The sequence below is a fragment of the Dipteris shenzhenensis genome, chromosome 22 (genome assembly GCF_047967505.1).
Source record: "Dipteris shenzhenensis isolate YYH24624 ecotype China chromosome 22, Dip_SZ_1.0, whole genome shotgun sequence".
In the NCBI taxonomy this organism is placed as follows: domain Eukaryota; kingdom Viridiplantae; phylum Streptophyta; class Polypodiopsida; order Gleicheniales; family Dipteridaceae; genus Dipteris; species Dipteris shenzhenensis.
In genome coordinates, this window is record NC_141617.1 from 11,068,804 (window position 1) to 11,095,081 (window position 26,278).

The 26,278-nt window shown below is 42.6% G+C and overlaps 1 protein-coding gene across 1 annotated transcript; it reads right to left on the bottom strand.

The window, feature by feature from the left end:
- Positions 1 to 4,617: 4,617 nt before the first annotated feature.
- UCH3 (ubiquitin C-terminal hydrolase 3) lies at positions 4,618 to 25,040 on the bottom strand. Its single transcript, XM_087393443.1, has 9 exons — positions 24,703 to 25,040; positions 15,824 to 15,952; positions 15,623 to 15,676; positions 14,563 to 14,665; positions 13,957 to 14,015; positions 13,734 to 13,808; positions 13,412 to 13,469; positions 13,155 to 13,231; positions 4,618 to 4,988 (listed from the first exon to the last, which is right to left on the bottom strand). The coding sequence occupies exons 1-9, from the start codon at positions 24,778 to 24,780 to the stop codon at positions 4,902 to 4,904; spliced, it is 720 nt and encodes a 239-aa protein (XP_087249569.1). The 5' UTR covers positions 24,781 to 25,040; the 3' UTR covers positions 4,618 to 4,901.
- Between the last annotated feature and the right edge of the window lie 1,238 nt (positions 25,041 to 26,278).

A 26,278-nucleotide genomic window follows, 5' to 3' on the forward strand; every position in this document is an offset into this window, starting at 1 on the left:
ATTCCAAAAATATCCACCTAAAACAACAGAAAAACAAGCCTCCACACTCTTCTGCTCCCCCTCACTATCCACAGCCCACACTTTCCCAAGATGTAGAGAAGTCTTAAGTGTTACCTAACCCTAAAATTCCAAAAATCTCCACTATAAAATACAAAAACATAGGCCTCCACACTCTTCTATAAACTTTTGAATCGTTAAATATACATCCTCTCCTTCATTCCCCAAGGTCCACCCTCTCCTCCTCTCTTTCTCCCACTCTGTCCTTCCCCTCTTACATCCATTCAAAACATGTATTGATAGCCCATTTGACATCCTCAAGCTATCGATTTCCCTATGACGTGTTCTCTGATAAGGCAATTTCGGCATCAAATTCAACCTTTTTCCCCATATTTATCAAGAGTGCAACTGACAATAGATTGCATTTTAGCCTTGGTAGATATGATTATTTATTTATTTTTTATCTTGCTATCATCAATAATATAAACTCTCTTGCTTATTCTATTTTTTGTTGCCATTCGTCTTCCTTGCAACCATTTCTTGTACTAGCCAAATGAGTGAATATCATCTTCATTGTGTGGATCTTCTTTCTCATGTCATCCGCATTAGTGGATTTTACTTGATCAAGTGATGATGTAATGTAATGTAGAGTCTAGATTTTTGACCTCTTTTCATCTTGTTGTTCTAGCCAATTCTAAAAGGTTGTGCTCAATGTTCATTCGACATCTTATGCTTCTTTGTTTTGAAATTTATTCCAAATAACCCTTCACCCTTCAAGATTATAGTCATCTGCTTACTCCAAAAGCAAATCTTGTCTCTTCAAAGATATTCATCACAACTAATGGTCTCTTATTAGTACTCATGGTAACCACCTTCTTGTAATTTGTAGACCTCCAAAGTGAGAAAATATGTTACTCTATGCTCTAATGTAACCAACACTTAGAGAATTTACAAAAAATAGTCATATGGTGAGGCTCAACCAATGAGCACACACCTATACAACTTCATACCATCACAAACCTATGGTAGCAATAGCCTTACAAAAAATGAAAACCGTATAATAGATTTATCCTACTCTCCTTGTTCTCTATATTCATGTGTCATCTTCCAAGGTGGAAGGATGCACATATTACAATATCCATATCTAGCACAAGCTTGATTCTCAATATTTTTCACCTCAAGTGGATCTTTATGTGTCCTTGTGTAGCTACAATGACCATGGTATTGGCACTTTGAAAGCATCTTCTAGGAGGACTTACCCTTCCACATTATCCTCTTCTTGCCCACCTTTGCCAGCGGGAACAAGTCGTAGAGATATGGACATTGCCAATTTCTATTATTGCCATAACTGTATCTAGCAAGATGTGGGACTTCCAGTCTTCACCACAAGAATTAGTTGCTTGGGCTTATCTCTAACAAAGCTTTAGAAATGGCACAAGCAACGCCTTGTGTTGGATGGCTATGCTAATGGCTCACTTGCACTATCATATGTACTTGTAAGCCTTTGAGGTGCCCCTACAGATGTGTAGATATTGAGAATGCACTTAGAGCACCAAGCATAGAGCTACACTCTCCATGGCCTTTCAAATGATACATTTCCCCTTCTTGGCCAAAAATCTCATCCTACAAGAGCAACTCCACTGATATATTTTCTCTCATCACAACATGCAATTGTGCTTCCAAGAATGGCATCAATGAATGATCAATTTTGGTCCACTTGTATTACTAACTTCATCATGTGATTGGTTGTGCTACATGTGTTTGTGTGTGTATAATCATATGGTAATCCAATTGTTGTTGGGTTGGAGAGACATGATAGCTAGAATAAACTACAAGATGCCATTAAAAAGATAGTAAGATCTTGAAGAAAAGAGTGGAAGTGTAGGCCTCTAGTACCAATGCTCTTCAATTAGAAGTGCAGGAGCCAAGAAGTCACTGGGTCTATTTAATGCCTTGGCATCTCTGAAGAATAAAAATTCACCACTTAAGAAAAACCTAGAGGAGATGAAAATTACCCAAGGTAAAGCACTTTCAATTGATCTAGCAATTAGATGGGAAAGAATCACCAAAAAGCTTGTTTAAACAAATTTTATGTCTCTAAATCTCTATTCAATTGCAATTACTAGATGGTAACTAAAACAATCAGCTCTTTCATAGTCTTAAACCATATCCCTACTTTACTTCTATTGGAGAGAAGATCCCCTCCTTTATGGTGCTTTCTTTCTACATTGGTTGGCTCGATCTACATTTTTTAAAGGGGCATTGTTTAACCCGATGGTCCCCACTTCCACAAAGAGAACATGAGTTGGGTAGGTTTTTACAATTAATGACGTGAAACCTTGGATACTTACTAGACTTGAAATTTTATCACAATTATTTTAGACACTACCCCTTGCATGAGCTACATAGATGTCCTCTCCTTTCTCTTAAGCTCCATAGTCCTCAAAAATCCCATAAAGGAGGTCACCATCTATCAGGTTCCAATCAAATAGAAACAAGGGGTTCACAACCTATGAACCCCCCTCACTTTCATGAGTCTCAATCAATTAGTCACCAGTAGATTTGGAAGCATCACCTATACTATTATCAATTCTTATCTCAAAACGCACTCCAATATAAACAACCTACAATTCTACTCTTCCATAAGCCTTTTCTCTTTTAGTGGATTTGTGCTTGATTCTCAATGGTTGAATCTTGCATAATAAGTAGAACTTACGTTGGCTTTTGAGGAATTTTGCATGATTTTCTATGGATAAACCTTGCATGATAGGTAGAGCTTCTATTGAGGAAATTCCTTTCTCTTTGTGAATACCTTCTCCCTCTCCACCAAAACTCAAGCCTCCTTTTTTAATTACCATTTCTTCTTGATTATTAGGACCCTCTTTTGTACCTCTTCCTCAAGGTTATCTTCAATAGCAATTTTCTTCCCTGTTCCTCAAGCTTATATTCATTAGGAGGAGTTTTTCTCTATTATAACTTTTCTTCTTTTTTAAAGAAAATAATATTTTTTCTCTAACCTTTTCCTTTTAGTAGTTTGAAAGTCCAAAAATATTTGTTTCTTAAAGATTTTTCAAGATAGTTTCTTGAAGTCTTAAGCGACAAGGAACATCACTCTTTCTTGGCATCTCAAAGCTCTTAACAAGAGCCATGAGAGCGGCAACATAGAGCCAATTGATGAAGAGCCGCCAAAAAATAGCATTTCCAAAGAGGTTCATCGAAGATAAAGAAGGATCAAGCAAAATCCATGAGGAGCCTGCTCATCAAATCAACAAAATTGGGCTCCTCATCAAATCAACAAAATGGGCAAATCACAGAGGGGCAAGCCATCTAAGAATTCAATGTCAATTCAAAAGAGCCAAAGTGGATACAAGTTGATGAGCTCATTGAGTAAGCCTACGAACTCTTCTTGCATTAGAAATATTTTTTTGCATTGGAGTACATAGATCTAAAGACCTTGATTCAACACTGAATCCATTGGATCCAAATTCAAAGCCGATTAGATAGCAAAGGTGCCAAATGAACCCCAACTATGCAAAGTTCGTTAAGGCTGATATCAATTAACTACTAAGGGTAAGCTTCATCTATGCGGTGGACCAAAGCGAATGTTTGTTCCCTACTCTTTGACCTTAGCCACATCATCCTTAGAAAACCTATTTCAAAGAACAAAGGGATTAATGTTCTTCTTGGTTGAGGGGTTAAAAAAAACAAGAATGGAAAAAAATCACACTATTCATAATACATTGTGGAAAACATCATGTGAACGACAACTACATCCATCTTCATTGTAATGATAATATTACAAGCTTGGATTTATAAGATATTTCTATACTAACACAATTGCACTCGTCTTCCATATCCTAAAGTTTGGCTTGTGCTTTCTTGTAAGCAATTCAACCAAGCATTGCTCATTGGAAGCTTTGTCCAACTCCTCACAAAGACAAATGGAAGGTGGGCATTTCTATTTTACTCACGTCTCCAATCACATATCATTGTCATATGCAAGGATGAGCATACTCAATATGTGTCGGTAGAAGGCCCTCAACCATGTATACATTGCAGCATGCTACTTTCCTTTGTAGACACTTCCACGAGGAGGGGAAAAGACCACTCATAGGACAACAGAGAATCAATAGTGCCACAATATGGAGGCACCACGCATAAGATGATTATCTATAATGCTCTACAAATGATGGCTAGGATCACAGAGGGGTGTGTGCTACCAACATGGAGGTGGCCACAATGAAGCAAAGTATACCATGGGATCCCTTGTCTTCATCTTGTAGATCAAGAGAACCATTCATTCCTATCCTTTGACTTGACATTATCCCAACATAACTCGACTACCCCCATAATCCCTTCTTCCACATGCTACGGGAGGAGCGATTTGCCAAAAAAAGAAAAAGGCATTAAAAAATGAAGATGAACTCAAGAGGCTACCAAAAGAAAGGCTCTAAAGCAAAGAAATGGTGGTATAAAGAGGGGATGGATATGAAGGAAAGGAACCAGTGCAATGGATAAAGAGGGTCCCAACAAAAAACAAGGAATTTCACCCAACAACAAAACTTACTCCAACATGGATTCTTGATGCATAAAAGAAAGATTACATGCAAAGTAATAATTCAGCTGGTAGAGGCATTCAATTTGCTCAAAATTAACCAAAAAAGGCATTTCTGCAGAGGTTGCCAGGACCTTATACATTGATTGTGATGACTAAAAGCTCTGCACGGGTTGTGTTGTTTTCTGTCACATCCGCAATGAATGGTTCAAAGCATTGAACTGCCTGACCAATTATAGCTACCGACTGTGATTCAAGTATATCCATGAAAAAAATTATAGTTAGCAACTGTGTGATAACAATCCCTTCTCCTTCATTTCAAGTATATTGATGAAGAAAACTATCGAGATCATGATAGTTTTGAGAGAGCAATGACATTGAAGTTCATTGAATTTGGATTCTTTTCAACAAATGATTTTATAACCTTGACTGTGTCCTGTACACGAAAAAACCCAAAACATCCAAATTAGTATGGATATCTAGAATATCATCAAAATTATAGAATTGGGCTGCAAGAGAAATAAAAATCCAAAAATCAACTCATTCTTGCCCTGTTTCAATAACACAATGCAAATATGTTGAGGGTGGGATGTGAATTAAAAGCCCTTTGCTCAAGAACATGTAAAGGCCTCAGGCCCTTTATCTGAACACCTTGAGTAGTTATCTGACAATTGTAGAGTTGTAGGTGTTGGACTCGCCTCCCAACCAAAGGTCATGGTACCTTGGACCAACCTTCAGCTGAAGGTCAGGACCATCACTTGAGCCTGGTCCTTAATCCAGTAAGCCCTGGCCTCCCATACCACCTGAACACACCCCGTAGGATGTCCTCCACTTAGACTAGGTCTCCAAACCTTACAAGGAAATCTTGATCCGTGCGCAAACAATGAGTGTAGGCCTGCTTATACAGCCCCAACCCCTCTGACTAACCCCTTAATCCCTTAACCAATACCATTAACCAGGTACTAGGGGAGTCATAACATTCAAAACATATTTGGTGTTGAATGTCATCATTCTATGGTACACAAACTCTGCCAAATCTAAATAATAATCCACTGCTTATGAATACCATTGGGTTATTTTTTTCTTGCTCCACTTGTTCATGTTACCACTACTACAAAACCTTCTGGTGAGCTAACCTGTCCGTCTGGCAAAGCCCTCTAAAGGGGGAGAGACATTTGATGAGATTTCCCTAAAGGAAATTTCATTTATTCCAAAATTCTACTTAGGGCATCAATGACCCTATTATACGTTCCTTTTCAGTAACAAATCTTAAAGTCAAACTCCTAAATGAGCTCAACTCAGCTGGCCTGTTAGTTGCAGATATCAAGGAGTGATATCAGTCCAAGCAAGAAATTTTGAGCCATAAAGAAAACATCTCTAAACTTTAAAAGCGAGAACTACTGCCAGGATTTTTTTCCCCTGTTGGAAAATGTGCCATATCATTGATTGAAATAAGAGACGGGTAAAAAGGCTGTATGACATGTGGACTAAAGGGGATATTAATCCCATAATCAAATGTGCAATGTGACTATCCTTGCATATATGGGCAGATTTGATGACCTCCAAAGTACCCTCACTGGATTTTTTGGGAGGCTCTACAGGTCCACAGTGTGGCTATGGGGCGGGATCGGGACCCTGCACCCGGCACTTGGTTCTGCCATGGTATCAGAGCCGACTACAATTCCGCCGGACTGTATGACGCAACTGTTTGGGGCCAGCTGCTGGCTGGTGGCTGTCTGCAGATTGGCGATTGGCTGTCTGTTTGTGGTGCGGCATGGACTTTGTTGACTGCTCGGTGCTCACTGGCAGTAATTTGTGGCTGCCACTGACGGCTGCACTTTGGGATGACTTAGATATGCCGTACCCTGTGCAATTTGTCGGCCTGGCCTTCCCACTGTCTCGTGTGACCCCATTTGTGTTGCGCTGGCCCTTTATGTGTGTCAGTTCTTGTACTTGGTGTGTAATTAAGGAGGCAGGGCAGATTGGAGGAAGGGGATAGAATTGGCAGGAGGGAGAGAGAGGAAGGGGGAGAAGGAGTGAGAAGTGAGGACAGGGGGGGTAGAGGGAGAGGAAGAGAGGGGATTGATGCTATCCCATTCTATGCTAAAGCCAAAAAGGGGGGGGGGGGGGGGAGAGGCAACAATGAACAAACGGAGAAGGGTGAGAGAGAGAGAGAGAGAGGGGCAGATTTGAAGACCTCCAAAGTATCCTTCCCGGGATTTTTTGGGAGGCTCTAGAGGTCGATAGTGTGGCTATGGAGCGTTATTGGGACCCTGCACCCGATGCTTGCGACACATGGCAGAAGCTGGCTTCCATTTCCTATATATGATATCCCATTTGATGCTCAGTAAACTTTTTCCTCTCAAAAGCCATAGGTCTTCCATCCTGATACAATGCTGCTCCAATAGCATGCCACTTGCAACTGTTTCAACCACAAAAGTTTTACTAGGTATTAGGATCAACAGATAACATGGGTGCACCAGTGAACAATTTTTTAAGGGTTTTGAATCATTGTTCCATTGAATGGTTTGCTTTTTTATTTTTGCATGCATATTATCTTCAACTTCATATTTTCCCATCTTCCTTCTTGCTCCCTTAAGAAGTTGCATCAACGGGAAAGCAACCTTGGCATAACCTTTAATTAACTTATTAAAGAATCCCATCAAGCCTAAATATCTCTTCACTTGTCGTCAAACAATGAGAGGAATTGGCTGTTCATGAACAAGACGAATCTTCTCTTCGTCAATTTGCATGCCCTCAACAGAAAGATGTGACCCAAGTAGAGAGCTTTATGCTTAAGGAAATTACACATTTGAATCCTTAGAATGAAGACAAAGGTGTTGCTCATGTTCTTCCAATGATTTACTCTAAATTAGTATATCGTCCAAGAACAAAACTACACACTTTCCCAGACATGGATCGTGCCACTGCAATAGCATTCTGACTGTCAATGAAAATGTTAGTAGATGGCTGAAATCCACCACAAAGATCTTCCAACTATCTCCTAAGCCATACAATTCTACTGCAGTAGTGAAGGCTGGCTTGTACTTAGCTTCACACAATGATGTTACCACAGTGGATTGTTTCCTCCTCAACCAAAAAATGCATGAATTGCAAATAAAGAGCAATTACTATGGGTGGAATGTCTGGTATCTTTAACAAACCTTGAAAATATTTGGACTATTTTGAGCAAAATGGTTTCATCTGATTGCATAAACTAAGAGTCCAAATAATAGTGTAACAACCCCAAGTCAAACATTTCAAATTAAGCTTTAAGATCATTCTTTAAATCTGCAGTTTTCTTGACTTGTGCCCATGATCAGTATATCATCCGCATACGAGATGACAATCAACAAATCCTTCTTGTTCTTATTCTCAATTGGACTTTTTGAAGACACTAACTGGTCAAATATGTATGAAAATTCTCATACCAACCCTGTGGAGCTTGTTTCAGCCCATAAAGTGCCTTATGCAGCTTGCATACTTTGTCTTCCTGACCAAATATCTGAAAACCAACAGGCTGACTCACATACACGTCATACCAACAGGCTGACTCACATACACGTCATCATGCAAGTCCCCATTCAGGAAGGCAATTTTGATATCCAAAACAAGTTTCTCTTGGGGCTTTTATTTGTGCAATTTATTCATGGTGCTCGAAATGTGAGTGCTCTATGCATGACTAGTGAGGCAGGAATTCCTCCTAAAATGCTTATTTTGCTAGGGAGTTCATAGGGCTGCCAAGACCCAGTCATCACCTCTAGGACCCCAGGTACGATTGAAGCTACCTATGGTGTCTACATGCATATGCAAATGAGAGCTCGTGATACAATCTAATGCTAGCTAGGGAAGATTTGGGGCTCCCAAATCTTCATTAGTGTCGAGGAGGGCTTGCATGTTGAAATAGTAGCTCTTTAATTGGATCCCATAGATTGTCGAGGTGAAGCAGAGTCCGTCGAGTGTTTCTAGCAGCACATCTCCAATCAAATTCATCTTTTCAACTCTGTATGACCCTCGACCTAGATATTTGAGCTTGTCCTTGTGGGCCTTGGCATTATATAGTAGAACTAGGTCACCTTCCTTAATCTCTTTATCCTTAAGGTACTTTCTACCCAAAATGAGTAGCCAATGACACCATGCGTTTTGATAATGGTCATTGTTATGTTCATAACAGGACTAACAAGGGCCGAGGCTTAACTAAAGACGGGTTGGTCTAACTCAGGGTTATGAAAAACCTAAGGTTGTGACTAGAGCTAGCTAGCATGGATGAGGTTTAGACTCCATAGATTGAGCTAGCCCGCTTGAGTCTTGGCTAAATAGAGCTGGCCTATGAATGCCATGGCTAACCTAGGCATGGTTGAGCTAAGCATGGCAAAGCCTTGCCCCCAAGTAAAATCAAGTCACTTTAGGGTATGCATGCTAAAGTTAAGGCTCATTGCTAAGAACATCAAGAGCCTAGCCTCTAAGTATTGGCCAGGGGTTCAGTATCACAGGTCTCGAGGAGTGCACTCATTAGGACGTAGACTTGCTGGCCTAAGAGGAACAACTAAAGCATGTGGTACGGGGGACATGCATGGACTTCGAGGATGGTTGGCTCCTACGGTGGTCTAGACCTGGTGGCTCAAAGTACTCAGCCTACGGCTCATAGGTGAGCTGCTAGCTTCAACCCTTATAGGTTGTTTGTGGGTGCATCACGCGGTTCTGTTGGACTCTGGTTCAAAGTTGTACCGTAAAAGGGTCAGTTGCTTACTAGACTTGGTTGTTGGAAATGGTTAGGTCACCTCCCCATTTGTAAGCCCCCATAAGAGGAGAGCTTTTTTTTTTTTTTTTGGGGGGGGGGGGGGGGGCAAAAGCATCATGGCTGCCATGGGGGCGAGGATCAGATAGGCGATGAGGCTGCAACAGATGGCCCCTATGTACAAGCAGATGGTGGGGCATACGAGACGTAAATCTGGCCTGGAAGAGGCAGATCTGAAGCAGTACACATGGCGCAGCATGGCGGGGGTCTATTGGCAGGTGTACGGCCTGCAACAGGGCCTAGAAGATGGTGCAACAGGACTGGGCACACCAGCAGTAGGAGTCGGCCATATGAAGGGGCTGGTTGGGCTGGATGGAGCCAGTCAACCAGGCCATATATAGGGCAGACCTACGTGCCGGGCCCCTGCCTTGGAGTGAGGGCTATTGCCCTAGTTTTGAGGGCCCAATGGGCCGGTTTTATGAAGCCCTTTGGGGCAGTTTTGCAGCAGGCTAGTCAGCCTGTTTGGGTCGGCCAGAATGAGGTTGCTGGTCGGTTTTTCAGCTGGGCCTTGAACCCTATATAAGAGGCCATTTGGGGACCCTTCACTCATCCACTTGGCACAGCAAGTAGCCAGCAGATAGGAGCAGCACAAGAGCATCCCCTTGGGCCTATTCTCAGAAGGTGAAGGGAGGACAAGGACCTGCAGACTAAGAGCTAGGAAAGCTGCCCACCTAGGCTGGTATCCAGACAGTAAGATGGAAGGGGACAAGAGAACCTTTTGGTATTGTACCTTGTCCAGTTTATGGATGGACAGAAATATAAAGTGTTGCTTCTGTATTTGTCTCTGAGCATTGTCTATTTGTTAGTCTGCACATACACTTGAATGTTGTAAAGTACCCACACTTGATGAAGCATTGATTCCATAGTGTAACACTTCCGCGTGTAATTCCGGGGCTAACTATTAGTCTTCCGCTGCGGGATACCCTCTGTGTGAGAGGTCACTTTTCTAACATTGGTAAGGGGCTGTTTCAGTCATCCTGGAAGTGTGGGCAAAGGTCTCATCATAAATATATCCCCTTTTTCTGAGAATAGCCTTTGGCAATTAACCTTGTCTTGTACCTGTCAATGGCACCATCAGATTTTCTCTTGATCTTGTACACCCACTTTGTCCCAACAGCTTTCTTCCCTATGGCCAAATCCACCAGTTCCCATGTCTTGTTTTTTCGTATAGAACCCAATTCTGACATCATGGCTCATTGTCTTGCAGCATCCTCAAAACTGTTAGGTTCATTTGTATCATATAGAATCTGTATCAGCCTAGTTTATTTCTCTTGAACCAGCCCTGGTCCTATTGGAGAGAGGCGCTGAAAGTCTGCTGCCCTGCAAATTTGTAATAGCCACCTGGGGACTATCCCCATCATGCACATCAATAGACATGTTCATTCTTGTCCATTCTTCCTACAATAACAGTCCCACTAGTTCATGGAAAGTAAGTGGAACTGTACTACCCCTCATGGACATATTTAGAAAAGTATGAAAAGACTATTAAGACACTAGCAATGAGTTCAGAGCATAGGATACAAGCTGACTGTCAGATATCACCTCATCAATATTCAGCAACTGTTCTCTACAATCCTTTATCTTAGTCAAGTGTCCTGACATCAAATCACTTTTCTGCTTCCTGACCATGTCAAGCTGTCTTTTAAAGTAAATTATAAGACTTGGCCTCATTCCTTTTTTGATACAAATTCTCTCAAGTATCCCAAAGCTTGCTTCAAAGTCCTAGAGGAACCGATATGAGGTATTATAAACCTTTTGATAGACAAGGTAATGAGACAACCCAAGCATCTCTAGCATCCCATCTCGATTAAGTAGGAGCAACAGATGCAACTGGCTGTTTCAGAGCTTGCTACCTACCACCACGTGGATTACCTCCTTGCTGAGGTGTAGCAGGAGCAATAACTGCATATGTTGGGCAGACCTTGTCACTTCTGAAAAAGCTCTTTGCAACTAACAGATTCTTCACCATAAAACTCCACACGGAATAATTGATGCCATTCATTTTATCCTCCTGGGCCAAAATCCCAAACACATCTCCTGGATTTCAATTCTGATTCTCATCCACCTCAGATGTCCTTCTCTCTCTCTCGAATAACGTCTAGGGCTGAAAAGGACGATAAATCGAAAATGTATTGGAATGAAGCTGGGTTTGAAACGTTTGGATCATCTCGTTCTGAACCTGAAGCTGCATATACATCCATTGCATCGAGGCACAGTACTCAGTAGAAAGCACCATCTTGGGAGTTTGATGATTCTTTAGTAAGATTGTCCCCATATTGAGAACGTTAATCTAGGTGATATTTGTAGAGAAAATGCAAGCAAGAAAGGGCTGCAAAGAAGAAGCACTGGACCGAGGAGAGCTGCACTGAGGTAATCTCAGTTAGCTAAGAGAAAAGCGGGCTGAGAGGAAGGACCACAAGGCTTCTTGAGGGCTATAATTCACTTAAATCAAGCTCCATCAGGCTTATTTGGGAGCCCCTAAACTTGGGCCACTTACCAAGCTACATTTGACAGATTGAGCTTTTCTTGGCTAACCCAAGCTTTTCCTCGTAAACTAAGCCTTCAATAGCAAAAAATTTCAGTGCTTTTTATATCAAAAGCTACCTACTGTAGGCCCAAGCCTACAATAGCACTCTATTGTTAGCCTAAGCCTACAATAGCATGCCCACTCCAAAATCAGCCATCGCTAGCCTAGAGTAATGATAGTTAATCCCTAATCAGCCCACCAAGCCAGCAATAGCCAGTGCCCAGCCAGCCCATATGGGCTCACTGCGCCCCAAAATTCCTCTCACCTTGCCTCAGCGAATCTTTCTCTAGCCCCCTAGAATATGTACTTCAGCCCAAACACCTTCCAAGTACCTCAATGCATTGGTCTCAGCCTAGAACGTGCTGCTGCAACCAATATGCAGCAAGCAGATTCCCATAATTCGCATGCACAAAAAGCATCAGGGTCACACAACTGTCAGCAATCAGCTTGGCAATTCCCTCTGCCCCAAACTACGATGTTCCAACACCCTGTGTACTGCCACAACTGCTTCCTAGCAAACTCGCTTGCCCAGGATGATCCCTTGCCAAGGTCGTACATCATCTCAGGCCCTTACCTTAGCCTTGCACAGGTATTCATAATCTCTAGCCAATGCCTACGACCCTACATTGCTGTATTTTCAGAGAACTACTTGAGATGTTCAGTTAAATGGACCACGGCATTTACATTGGTAGTAGAGCTAGCCTTGAGCTAGATTGTCTAACAGACTATTCAACTCCAGGTTGTTGGTTGGAAGATAATGTGAAGTGGTTCCCTGTGTGGAATATTAGTCCAATGAAGAAAGCTCAGGTGATGGTCCTGACCTTCGGCTCTGGGGTTGTTCCAGCTATCGTTACCCATGGTGGGGAGGAGAGTCCGCATCCCATACCCAGGACACACCCCAGAGGATGTCCTCAACCTAGATTAGCTCTCTAGGCCTCACAACTAATGGTGATCAATGCCCAAACAATGAGCCTGGACCTGCTTAAATAGCCACAGACCCTCTGGCTAGAATTCCCTAGCCCCAGATAAAATCCTAGCTTTCATACAACACCCACTAAACCCGTCCTTGGTACACTAGGTTTAATCCCATACCCAATACCCTAGCTTGTAGAGGAACAAAGGAGGGCATAGGATAAATTCCAGTGACTCTTGAAGTACAGCCTTCTGTTTCTGTAAAAGTCTTGAAAAGATGACAAGACAGAAACCTTTACAACCGCCCTACCCCAGCTCTAAAACGACAGATTTACAACCAAAATATATGCCAAGAACTTACTCACCCCAAGGAATGTTTCAGATGCTGAGGGTCCATGGTAGATAGGTTGGGTTCTTCTTCCATCGAGTTCATAAAGACCACCTACATCATCAACCAATTCATGTCCACATGCAATACCCAGAGGTACTGTTTTGTCCATAATCCATGTACATCTACATAAATCCAGGAACATGACTACCACCATCCTCTAAAAAGTGCAATTTTAACTCCTGCAAGAGAAGCATCCTCTCAAAAATCTAATCTTATGTGTAAGCTCCTTACCATCCACGCAAACGAAACATATGAAGTGTAGATCCACCGCCACAGAAAGATCAGGGGGCTGTAAAAAACTACATTTGTAAGTCAAACAAAATGTAGATCCACTGCCCTAGAAATATCACAGGACTGTAAATAACTACATTTACTAGTGAAGGATGACAAGAAACTCAGCAGAACAGTAATGATTGAGTGGTGCAAAATAAATACGAGAGCTAAAACACATGAATCAGGAAACGCCACCTATCCCACCTGGTAGACTAAACACAAGCACGCCTATAAAAAATGAAAGCAGTGCTATGTAGCTTCTAAATTGAATGTGCCTTACAGTGGTATCACCTGCAGTTGCAGCAATTGAATGCGCTCCCTCTATTTCATCATCCTTTTCAAGAAATTCAGCTCTCTGTACATGGAAGTCTTCAAATATGATGAGCATAATTAACTAAACATAAGAAATTCAGGCCTTGAACAAAGAGAACTCCATATATGACGAACATACTTATCAAAACCTGAGAGCATGACAAGCACAAAAACAGGGTTACATGTCTTGCCTCATTGGGTGTCAGGTGTGCAGTGGCTTGGAAAAACCTTTCAAAATAAGATCCCTGGCCTGCCAAAGCAAATGTTGAAACCAGAGGTTAAAGCAAAAGAGGTACCAATAAGAAGCATAAGAAATATAGCACAAATAAAAGCCCCAAGAGATACTTGTTTTGATCCACGCACACGGCACCATGACAAGTAAAAAGCCCTGGGAAAGACTTTGACACACCAAACAAACCACAATGCATCAGCTCTTCGGGCGAGGCAGAACCAGCAGGCTATCAAACAAATTGTGCATCTTATTCTGAGGATACATTTCTAGCTTGACAACAAATTTGGGTGAACTGCTTAGCAATATAATTGTAAACTCCAAGTTAAATGATATACCGCTGTGAAACCAAAAAAAGAGAGAGTATACAGCTGTGTTGTGCAGCAGGTACAAAGTACATGAGCAACACTCACATGGTCACCCACAGGTCAGAGAACAAACATGTATATGAATAAAAGCCCTGGGTATATGCATGCAGAAAGTAGGTGGACCAAAGCCACAGGGAAATTTGCAAAAACCATAATTAGTAGCATACCTAACGATTGGCAAGAGTTGAAGCTTTGCTTACCCACTCGGACTTGGGATAGATTATTTCCTACAGCATGGAGGAGGGCAACAGTGCCGCACGCATTCCCCACCGTCTGTTTCATAAAATAAACTTTGTCACTAACCTGCAGACACCATAAGAAGGTCAGATACGGAATGGTATACCCATGAATTCGCAAGCCTCCTCATCAGCAGAAATAGTTTATATACATTCAAAACTGCAATCATGTGCCATGGATTAATAAAGGAAAAAGATCTACGTATACTAGCAACAAGCTCAGCTGTATCCCCGAATATAGCATCATAAAATTGAACAAAATATAGCATTCTTATCCTTGTAGGGTTCAAAGCCCTGAAGTTCATCATGCACAGCACAGACCTGCAACTACAAGTCCATAACATCCCTACATATAGCAAAGTGGGTGCAGCTCATGTGTAAAATTATATGTCCACTTTATCAGAGCGGCCTAATCTTTGTAAGCTTCGAGTCATGAAGTTCATTATGCACAGCATGCACCTGCTACTGCGAGTCTATAGCATCCCTACATATATCAGAGCAGGTGCAGGTCAAGTCTAGAAGAATGTGTTCACTTTCTTAACCATTTATCCACATCCTAACATTTCACTTTCTAACACCTCTTGAGCAAAGCTTTACAATGCAGTCCATATAATCTCTAGTTCAACCAGGACAGTTTTGGGGAGAAATTTTATCTCAGCATGCCAAATTCAAAATCCAAAAAAACCACATAGGATGAGTAGCTTTTGTTTCACATTAACTGCTAAGGTAGAAAGAACTAGTATAAACCAACAGCCACAATGCCAAAAATCTCAAGGAAGATGGGTGCACCTGCTAGAAAACAGAAAGGTATATCATAGGAACTTCAGGTTCAGTACCACGCTTAGCACCACAGACTTAATACATGCTGTATTGGTACATAAAAAGTGCTGTCTTGGCTTCAAAGCCCAGTCTGGTAACAAAACTTCAAACCACACAACCTTTTCTCATATCAAGCAGGGCCATGAACGCCTCCATGCTACAAAAGCTCTAACTGAGTTTCAAGGTGAAGAAATATCTTACTCACCTTCTGCTCCTCCTTATTGAGCTTCTGCTGCTCTGCTTGAGATGCTACTTCAACCTGTTTGCTCAAGAAGATCAGGTCATAAGTTTGAATGACTAGGACAGAAGCAGTCCAAGAACAGACAGCAAGCCCTGATAAAAGGACTCCATAAAAGTGCTCCTCAATACAGCAGTCCTATTCTATGAATGCTATCATACAGCATACCTCATCATTGACTGGAAAAAGGAACAATACGGCCAATACAGGTGTTGGAACCATAGCAAGTAGTTCATTCTCAAAACCATATACGTCCACAAATTCTGCATCGGGAGGAAAACCTAGCCCCTGCACAAACTATAGTAGACAACACAACCCCTTTAATTAAAGAACATTCTAGAAACAATTGTTCAATTGAGCAGTCCTACCAAGACCATGTAATTCATAAATCAAGCAGAACTACTGCTTGAAGTGCACAAGATCATTCAATATATCAGCAAGACACAGTATTAACACAACATCAAAGCACAATGCACACACACATATATAAATGTAAACATAAATATATAAATAGACCACACACGCGCACTTTTCACACTCACTTTTTTAATTAAAAAAAAGTGAGATCCATGTAACTTTATATTACAAAAAGACTGTCCCCAAAGTGGAGATCACACACACACACACACACTTGGATATCAAGACATGGGGCAGCTCCCTGCTCACAAACTCCCCCCCTCTGCTCCTGCTGATCCTCACCCACCCTCTCCCCCTCCTTGATGCTCACCTGGTCTCTTTCCTCATTACTGCTCGTCGCTTTCTGCCCTCTCAACTTCCCCCTTTCAAAGTCTTCCTTCTGGGTGCTGGCCTGCCATTTTGAGCTCCTTCTGCCCCAGCCAGCTGCCTCTCCTTCCTTGCGCTCTGCTAATGCCCACCCATTAGGTCCACTGGCTTCAACCAGCCCATTTTTGCTGGGCTTACGACCTGCTTGGCCCAAGCCCTTCGAGAGATGAGTGCGTCTTTTCTTGAAGCCCACTCTTTAGTGAGACTGCCAGGCAGGAGCGGTAAGCCATTGCTTGCCCACCTGACTCACCCTCTTCCCCCTCCTCCCCTATGCTAATTTGCCAGCCCCTCCTCTGTTCTCACCTCTGCTTTACTTCCCCTTCCCCCCTTTCTTGCATTCCCTCACAATCAGCCCTCAAAGTCAAGTTCATCACTTGTGCAAAGACTATCTTTCATGCATGCTGTAAGAATGTCCAATGCGTTGAATTCTACTGATCATAAGCTGCGCTCTCTACATTTGTTATACATGATATGAGGTTCCACAACTTTGCCAACCAAAAATTTCACTCAGGAGTCAGCACATATGTATTATTGTTGCCATCAAAGATCATGGCCTCTGAAACTCTTAAATCCATTATTAATGCTCTTGTTCACTCTCGGTCAAGATTTGAAATCAACCAAGTTTGATTGCTCACAAAACTTGAAAACTTGAATGTAAGCTCAATGAACAAAACAACACTTCAAAATATGTCTGAAAATTGGCAATTTGGAAACTTGAGTGTCGAAATCGACCTACGTTCCATTTGAATTCCAAAAACTCTTGACCTCTTGGACAATGCTTGGCAAATCGAGCCAAAATTGATTTCAAAACTTGAGCTCTTCTTGTTTGATGGCAAGGCCAGGGTTTTGATGTCTTGTCGAAGGAGTCCTTTTGAAGTCGATCCGAATTTGATTGCAGCTCACCGAACTTTGGATTGCCTTGAAAATGCATTTCGATCTTTTGAGCCTTGATGTCTTTACGGGTGAGGCTTGGCTTTGGAAATGGACCTGAGTTTGTTTAAATGTTGATGAGCTATGGGCTAGATGAGTACCACACATGCTAAGCGCTGTTTGTTTGGAAAAGTCGGCCAGTTCTAGGGGCTGACTGCCCTCCTATATAAACCCCCTCCCTTCTCACACTTTTCCCATCACCTACACTTACAGCCTTGCACACAGGCAAATGCGCAGAGGGAGAGAAGTGGCTCAGCACTTGACAGCATCCTTTGCCTTGTTGTACATGCTCACCCGTTGAGCTTTTGTCTGCCCACGATTGTGGAAGAATATATCTGAGTTTTGGCTATCTCTTTCTCTGTCTCTGTGAGTGTTGTATGAGCTAGATCGGGAGTGGGGTGTGAGTGATTCTATCCTCTATTTCCAACAAAGGTACTTTCTACCTGTCATACTTTACCTTCTGACAAGTGATGCATGTTCGCACAAATGCCTCAACATCTTTCCTCAAAGCTGGCCAATAAAAGAAATGCTCCACTGCCTTTTTTGTGGCATCAATGCCTCTATGTCCTGCATATGGTGGGGCATGACTCTTTGTCAAAACTTTCGGCCTAAGCTGCTTTGTGACACAAAGTCTGCCATGCATGATAAAAAAAAGCATATAGTGCTTATGTCTTTGGCCTTCAACACGGTGATAAAAAATCCTTGCGAAGTCATCGTCATTTGCACATTGACCCTTCAAGGCATCAAGCTCACTGTGCAGCTGAAACTTGCGGTTTATTTGCTTCCTTGAGAGTGCATCTGCAACAACATTTTTCTTGCCAGGCACATGCACAATCTGAAAATGAAACATGGAAAGCAAGTTTGCCACCGCATGTGTTTTTCTGACAGCTTTCTCTGAGTGAGAAAGTACCTCAAGGATTGGTGATCTGTTTGGACATAAAAATCAGCACCTAAAAGGTAGTGTTTCCATGTACAAAGAGCATGTATGACAGCCGACATCTCTTTCTCATAAATCTACAAATACATTTCAGCATCACTGTGTACCCTGCTTTGATATGCAACCACTCTTCCATCCTGCATAAGCACTCCTCCTATGCTGTTCCCACATGCATCGCATTGGGCAGCAAAGGGCTTGCGTAGATCTCGCAAGATAATGAAAGATCGGAGCATAGCTTTTCCTGAAGCTCCTCAAAGGCTGCAATTTCTTTGGTACCCCATCTCAAAGGCACTCCTTTCTTCTATAGAGCATGTAGGGGTGATGCTATCTTTGCAAAATAGCGGAAGAACCGCCTGTAGTACGAGCATAAACCAAGAAAGCTATGTACTCAATGGATATTCTTCAACAGTGGCCAACCCCTATGGCTTCCACTTTGGTGGGGTCCATCCTGACTCCAGCTTTGGATATTATGTGCCCCAGTGAGTGGATCTCGTGCATGAAGAACTCACTCTTCTTGGCATTGATAAGCAACTTGTGCTTCTTAAGCTCTGCAAAGACAACTGCCAAGTGCTCTTTATGCTCAACTTCGCTCTACGAGAACACTTGATGTCGTCGAAGAATGTACCTACAAAGGCTCAGTGCTCTTTGGAAATTCTGTCCATCACTCTATTGAAGGTGGTAGGTGCATTTGTCAACCCAAATGGCATCACAACGAATTCATACAAGCCAAATGTGGTTCTTTTGAAAGCTGTCTTACGCACATCTTCAGGCCGACTCTTCAAATCTATCCGGCCGAACATACAAAGAGCATGTATGACAGCCGACATCTCTTTCTCATAAATCTACAAATACATTTCAGCATCACTGTGTACCCTGCTTTGATATGCAACCACTCTTCCATCCTGCATAAGCACTCCTCCTATGCTGTTCCCACATGCATCGCATTGGGCAGCAAAGGGCTTGCGTAGATCTCGCAAGATAATGAAAGATCGGAGCATAGCTTTTCCTGAAGCTCCTCAAAGGCTGCAATTTCTTTGGTACCCCATCTCAAAGGCACTCCTTTCTTCTATAGAGCATGTAGGGGTGATGCTATCTTTGCAAAATAGCGGAAGAACCGCCTGTAGTACGAGCATAAACCAAGAAAGCTATGTACTCAATGGATATTCTTCAACAGTGGCCAACCCCTATGGCTTCCACTTTGGTGGGGTCCATCCTGACTCCAGCTTTGGATATTATGTGCCCCAGTGAGTGGATCTCGTGCATGAAGAACTCACTCTTCTTGGCATTGATAAGCAACTTGTGCTTCTTAAGCTCTGCAAAGACAACTGCCAAGTGCTCTTTATGCTCAACTTCGCTCTACGAGAACACTTGATGTCGTCGAAGAATGTACCTACAAAGGCTCAGTGCTCTTTGGAAATTCTGTCCATCACTCTATTGAAGGTGGTAGGTGCATTTGTCAACCCAAATGGCATCACAACGAATTCATACAAGCCAAATGTGGTTCTTTTGAAAGCTGTCTTACGCACATCTTCAGGCCGACTCTTCAAATCTATCCGGCCGAACATACAGACCCCTCTAGCCTATCCGAGATATCATCAATCCTGGGTATGGAATCTATTCTTAATTGTGATCTTATTCAGAGCTCTGTAATCTATGCACACCCTCCAAGATCCATCTTTCTTTTGCACAAGCAATACGGGTGAGCAGTAGGGGGAAGAGCTTGGCTGAATCAGCCCCTTCTCTAAGAGATCTTTTACTTGGTTCATGATCTCTTTCTGTTGGGCTGAACTAACTCTGTAGGGAGGCTTGTCTGGCGGGCTGCTTCCTAGGATTACATCTATGGCATAATCCTTAGGTTGTTCTGGAGGTAATTCTTGGGGTGGAGAGCCAAAAAAGCAATCTTTAAACTGAAAAAGAAAATCTGCCCGCCCTTTTTTCAGCTTAGAAAAATTAGAGCTTTCTTCAGGTGGCTGTTTTTCCTGTGCAAAAACTAAATACGCTAAAAGAAGTTTTTTCATTACATTAGAAATGGCCAAGGCCGATACACCGGAATAGACTCCCCTTTTGCATCCAATAAATGGGTTTTTCCTCAATGAGTCAAGGTCAGCGTTTTGTTTCTGGCATTCGAAAGAGCCCCCACCCTGTAGTGCCAAGGTATACCGAACAAAACATCGCTTCCATTCAGAGGCATAAAATAAAACTCTTCAGTGTCCACATAACTCTGAACGTCCATGCGTAGCTTGCCAAGTATATGAGTGATTGCCTCACTATGCCCAGGACAAGCCATATCTGCATCACAAAGTGGCCCCATCTCTTCTGCTTTCATGCCCAATTTTCCAGCCAGCTCTGGAGAAATGGAATTGGCACAGGTCCTTGGGTCAGAGAAAAACAAGGCTGTCTAATCACGGATCTTTCCCCCGTGGCATCCAAATTCTGCTTGTCTCCAATCACATCCGGCATAAGGCCAACCGTGGGCTTTGGCCTCTTATCCTTCTGGTCATTCTTTCTGTCCTCCCTTTGTTCACCCTGCTCCCCTAAAGGGTACTTCCTCTTTCTTTTTGGGCATTCAAATGCTTTGTGGCCCTCGTCCTTGCATATGTAACACTTGTTTGCATCATAAAATGCTTTCTTTTCCTCTCGTGTCATTGTACTCGCCTCTGTCCTGCAACAAACCGTGCCTTGGAGGGTTGTCCAAACGTCCTAAACTTCTTAGGAGCCTTCTGGTTGCTGCCCTTCAAGCCCAGAGTTCTCATTTGCAAGAGGGCATATGCTGTAGTGGCATTTTCAATAAGCTGAGACTTGGTGCACTAGTCCCCGATTCCCTTTTGGCAGCCCGCAACAATCTGTTTTGACAGCTCCACACGCCTGTAAGCAATGCTTCCCATAACTTCTTATTGTACTCTTCTAGGTTCTTGCAATTTGCTGCATGTAGCTTATGCCAGGCTGTTATAATATCCACCTCAAAGGTGGTGGTGAGCCAAGCAGCTTGCTTGAACTCCACCCATGTGGTAGGAGCTCTACCCTGTAGAAGCAAATTGGTCCACCACTGAAGCACATTGTCTTTGAGAAAGGTGCCTGCCTTCCTGATTTTTGATGACTCTGTGAAGTTGCCACCAGCATAAGCTGCATCAAACTGCTGTACAAAGGTCAACCCCTTTAGCATGTCCTGCATTCCATTGAAAGTTTCAAACTTGACTGCAGCCCCACCTTCTTTAAAGTCCTTCAACTTGCCCTTGGGTGCAACATTGTCATAGACAGGTGGCTGCAAAAATGGAGGTGCCATCTTCTGTCCCATGCTCTGTGCATTACAACCACTTCCAATGGATGGGTTGGCCATTCCAAGGTCCCATTCTATACATCTGAGGCATGTTCATTGAGCCACTCATCATTTCAAGCATTCCCATTTGCATTCCGGCCTGCATCCCAATGTTGGCATACATCATGTTTGCATTACCTACTTTCATAACTCCCATCATAGGTCGCTGAAAAATCTGCATGCCGGGCTGCATGCTTGCCAAGTAAGTTCCAAGCATACCCATCCCCTTTATAGGCTGTCCAACCATGGCTTGAAAGACAGAACCTCCTCCAAATACCCTGGATGCATCACTGAGGGGAGAAAAGTTTATACCTAGATGAATCCAGGAACATTCCTAAACTCATCCTCTAAAAACACAACATAGTGCAGTTTCAATCTCACGAGAGTCACTCATAAAATTGAGAACCATGAACTCCATCATGCATAGCAGGGACTAGCTACTATGACATCCCCACTGACGTCATTAGCGCCCAACAGTGGGTGTAGACCATAGTATAAAAGTATGCTCTCACACATACAAATCCACACACCCACACATACTTGAGCATCCATTTATACAAAGTCTTCGTACTAAGTTTCTATCGGCACTCTGGAGGTGAAGGGCAAACTCAGCCATGACGAAGGCTAGCACTAAAGGAGAAGGCTAATCAAAAAATAGTCCAAATCTCTTCATTCAAGCTACAACTGCTTGTGAAGCCTAAACGATTTCATTTTTGTCTCTCCCAAACGAGCATCTAAATCTAAATCTAGCTGGTAGGGCAACGCACCATTTAAGATAGAAAGAAATATCGCAATACCAACACGCCGCAACTTGGAGAAAAGTTTGATGTCCTTGATTAACGGACTGAAAATTGTTAGCATGGTGGGGTTTCCCATCTCAAGAAGAGAAGTTGCAATCAGCCGTACAAGCCTCGAAATGAGTGTAGGGAGGAACGAGAGAAGGAGGTGCATGGGCTTCTGCCACGTGGCACATTTGCCCCCCTTCATTAAAGTCCCTCACCCACTACACCAATGACACACTTTTAAATGCTCTAACCCACTCACCAATGACACACTTTAGCCTTCCATTTAGATCCCTCTTTTCCTTGCCTTGGCCTGCACTTGGGCCTAGTGGGTGCACCTAGGGATTGAACCCATTACTGACCTTTGATCTTTGGGAGTTTTCAACTTCTCCTAGGCCAGTCCCCCAAAGCCAAAGTAGTCAGAGTTTTCACTTCCCCTGGACTAGTCACCCAAAAGCCAAAGTAGTCACGAAAGTAGTCACGGTTACAAAATCCACGTCCCCGTGACAAGCAGACATCCCCTCTCATCTATGAAAGGGGCAGTTGGTGACACACTTCCATCCTTCCCCTCAAATCTTTGCCATTCATGACACATAGGAGGCGAAGAACAGCCGTTTTGCAGCCTTTGGCTGGTAGTTTGTGGGCAGCACTTGACTATACACTTCACTATATGGAGGTCTACTTTGCTACTGTATCTGCTGTATTTTCTAGATCTGAGATTAACCTCTTGTGCACTTGCTTGGGGAGTGATTCGAGAGAATTCTGAGATCCTTTACTCCCCACAATCCGCTCCGGAAATTATGTGAAGAGAACCAATGAACATGTCAGGACAGAATCATCCAGAATGCTATTAGGCAATGAATCTGATGGACAAAAGTCCAAATGGAACATGGCTACGTCAGCAATGTTGGGCTGGACATCTGATTCACTTCCAGTCAGCCAGACGTTGGCCATTTTAGGATCAGGCACCCAAGGTACTATTTTGGCAGGCTGGCCATGTGGAAGGGGGGCCCACCCAAGTCAGCCGATGAGCAGCTCGCCCCCAATTTTAAGGGGTTGCACCTCTCTCCTCCTTTACTCTTTTACCTCTTGTGAGTGATTTACTTCTTGGTCACACTTCTATTTGCTGTGCATTACCTCTTGTTCATCTATCGTTGAATTGAAGTTTGTAAGCTAGTCTTGCTGCCACCTCATGCATGTATCATGCTGACTCTCTTGGCATGCAAGTTACTGCAGACAAGTTTACATTTGGTGTGCCCACCTGTAACCCCCTGATTGTGGGACACTGGTCTTGATTAGATCCATCTGTAGCCAGGTTGGGCCACCGAGAATGTGGCCAGCCTGGCCAGCCAGGCTTGACAAGCTGGCCAATCAATAACTATGCTTGGGTTACCATCAGGGCTGGCTGGGGATCACCTCTATAAAGAAGAGCAGAGGCAGCAGATCAGCAGCCAGCCACCACGCAGCCCTCAAGCAGCTCCAGCATTCCCCCTTTTCTCCAACGCAGCAGCAACACGTTGTAGAGAAGCTCATCAGCAGCCCAACATAAAAGGGGCTCATGTATGTAGATGTAGAAGGCGCTACTGTATGTAGCAGCAACACCTATATGTAGACATAGATAGGTGGGAAGGTCTCCTTCAGCCCAATATAGAAGAGTCTCGTTCTCTATCATTGTATCTCAGATATATATCCAGTAAATACTCCCTATAGCTCAACCCAATAAGATTCTTTCTTCCCTTCACGGTTGATTTCTCTTCCCCTTACTCTCTGCTTACACTTTTGATTTTAATTTAAAGTTCAGCAATAAGTTTCTTTACCGGTGGCGTCATCACTGTAATGTGTCAAGTTCTTTCTTCCCTTCACGGTTGATTTCTCTTCCCCTTACTATCTGCTTTCACTTAGATTTACGTTCACCAATAAGTTTATTCGCAGGTGGCGTCATCACAGGTATCCTTTAACACCGACCTTTCTTTGAACTGTCCACAAAATCTGGCTGAAATGGCAGTTTTTCGATGCTAAACGGAACTGCCCATGATATCTGCCCGTACTTTAATCGAATCCCTTCCAATCCTTAAAATAACATCTCCAATCGGGATAGAGTCTCATGCTTATTTCTAATGTCTACGTGACAAAATGCGTTGACCCAAGAATTAAAAAGGCGACGTATGGTGATCCAAACAAACTATGGCGTCTCAACAAACGAAGCTGCATCAGGTCGGAAAGTGCGTTAACCCTAAAGACTTTAGAAAATCGTATGCTGCTGCCGAAAATGCGAGATGCAGAACAGCAAGCGACTTACTTGGTTCATGACATCGGGATTGGCTTCGAGGGGCAACCAGCGTTTGGAGGCAGGGCGTTCATCAGCCGAGGAGGCCATGGATGCAACTCTGCTGGCACGAAGCCTCCAGTTCCTTCCTTGCAATTAAAGGAATACGATTTTGATTGCGTTCCAAGTTAAATTTCAACAAGAGTGTGTGCAAGTTAAATTTTAACAACAAGGTGGAGGATCCACTCAGGCCCTGCTTTGAGAAGGGTGGAGGTTAAATTTTTACACCCTTTTTTGCATTGTGCGCCCCCTACTATTTTGGTTCTCTCTCTCTCACGGAGTTTGCAAATCATTCGAACTTTCCTATACACGGGCTTCCATCAGAGGTGTTGCAAATTAATCATTCATTCATCTTGACAATTGTTTTTCTTTGACAGAACCAATTGAAGGCAGTGCTCACGAGTACTTGTACTCACTTGTTATATGAGTAAATTCATATGCTATTATCGGCCTAGTTTGGTGGTTGTTTTTGGCCTGCCCTGCGAGGTAGGCTTATTTAAAGTGTCAGCCTCCTAGACAAACTAAAAACGTGTGGTTCTGATTGGTTATTTTTGTTGTGCCCTCATTAGTGGCCTCGATTTTCTATTTTTGCTCATCCCCCTCTCTCTCTTGTTGCTATTTTGGTCCCATCATTTTCTCCCCCTCGCTCTCTCTCTCTCTCAGCTTGAATTCCCTTTCTCTCTCTCTCTCTCTCTCTCTCTCTCTCTCTCTCTCTCTCTCTCTCTCTCTCCCCTTCTTTTGCTACTTCTGTTTTTGGAAGGTTGTTCTAGGGAGTCAATTATCGACATATATGTAGATTATAGAATGATCCGACCAATATGCATATGCAGATCTGCAGTCGTTTTTTTTGTTAGGTATGTTAGTCCAAATGTGATCTAGTTGTGATCCATATATTGTTGTGATGTGGTGGCATTGAAGTGTGAAGCCGAAAGTGTTCATAATCTGTTGTAGCTTTTGTGTTTTTTTTTGTTTTTTAAAGCATGTCAATATTGAAGTCTCCTATGATCATTTTTTTTAGAGAGTCTACAGTTGACAATAATTTTGTGTGTAGTAATTGAAAGAATAATTTCGGGTGTTCAGATGGTGGCCTATATATGTTCATAATTTCATATGTTTCGTGTTTTGTTTTGATTTTAGAAGTCATGACTTCAATTCCATGTAATGAAATTTTGTATGTATTTTCAATGATGATGTTGTTTCGTATTAAGGTACAAGTGTTGTAATTGTTTATGTATTGGAAGTCCGATGTTATGTATGGTTGGTAGTGTTCGGATCTTGTTTCTTGTAAACATATAATATCGGAGTTCATTAATGACTCTGTGGCTTGTATGTCATCTTTGTATTTATGCAATGACCTTGTGTTCAAAGATTGTATTAGTGTAGCTGTTTCCATGTGTTGGTGGATTTTGTTATTTAATGTTTCCCATTTTGATTGAGTTGTTAGTCTTTCCATTTCTTCGTGAACATCTTTGTCTACAAGGAGATGTTGTTGGAGTAGTTGAAGTAAGTAAAGATTTTCTATGTTTTTTACACGTGAAAGTGTTGTGTA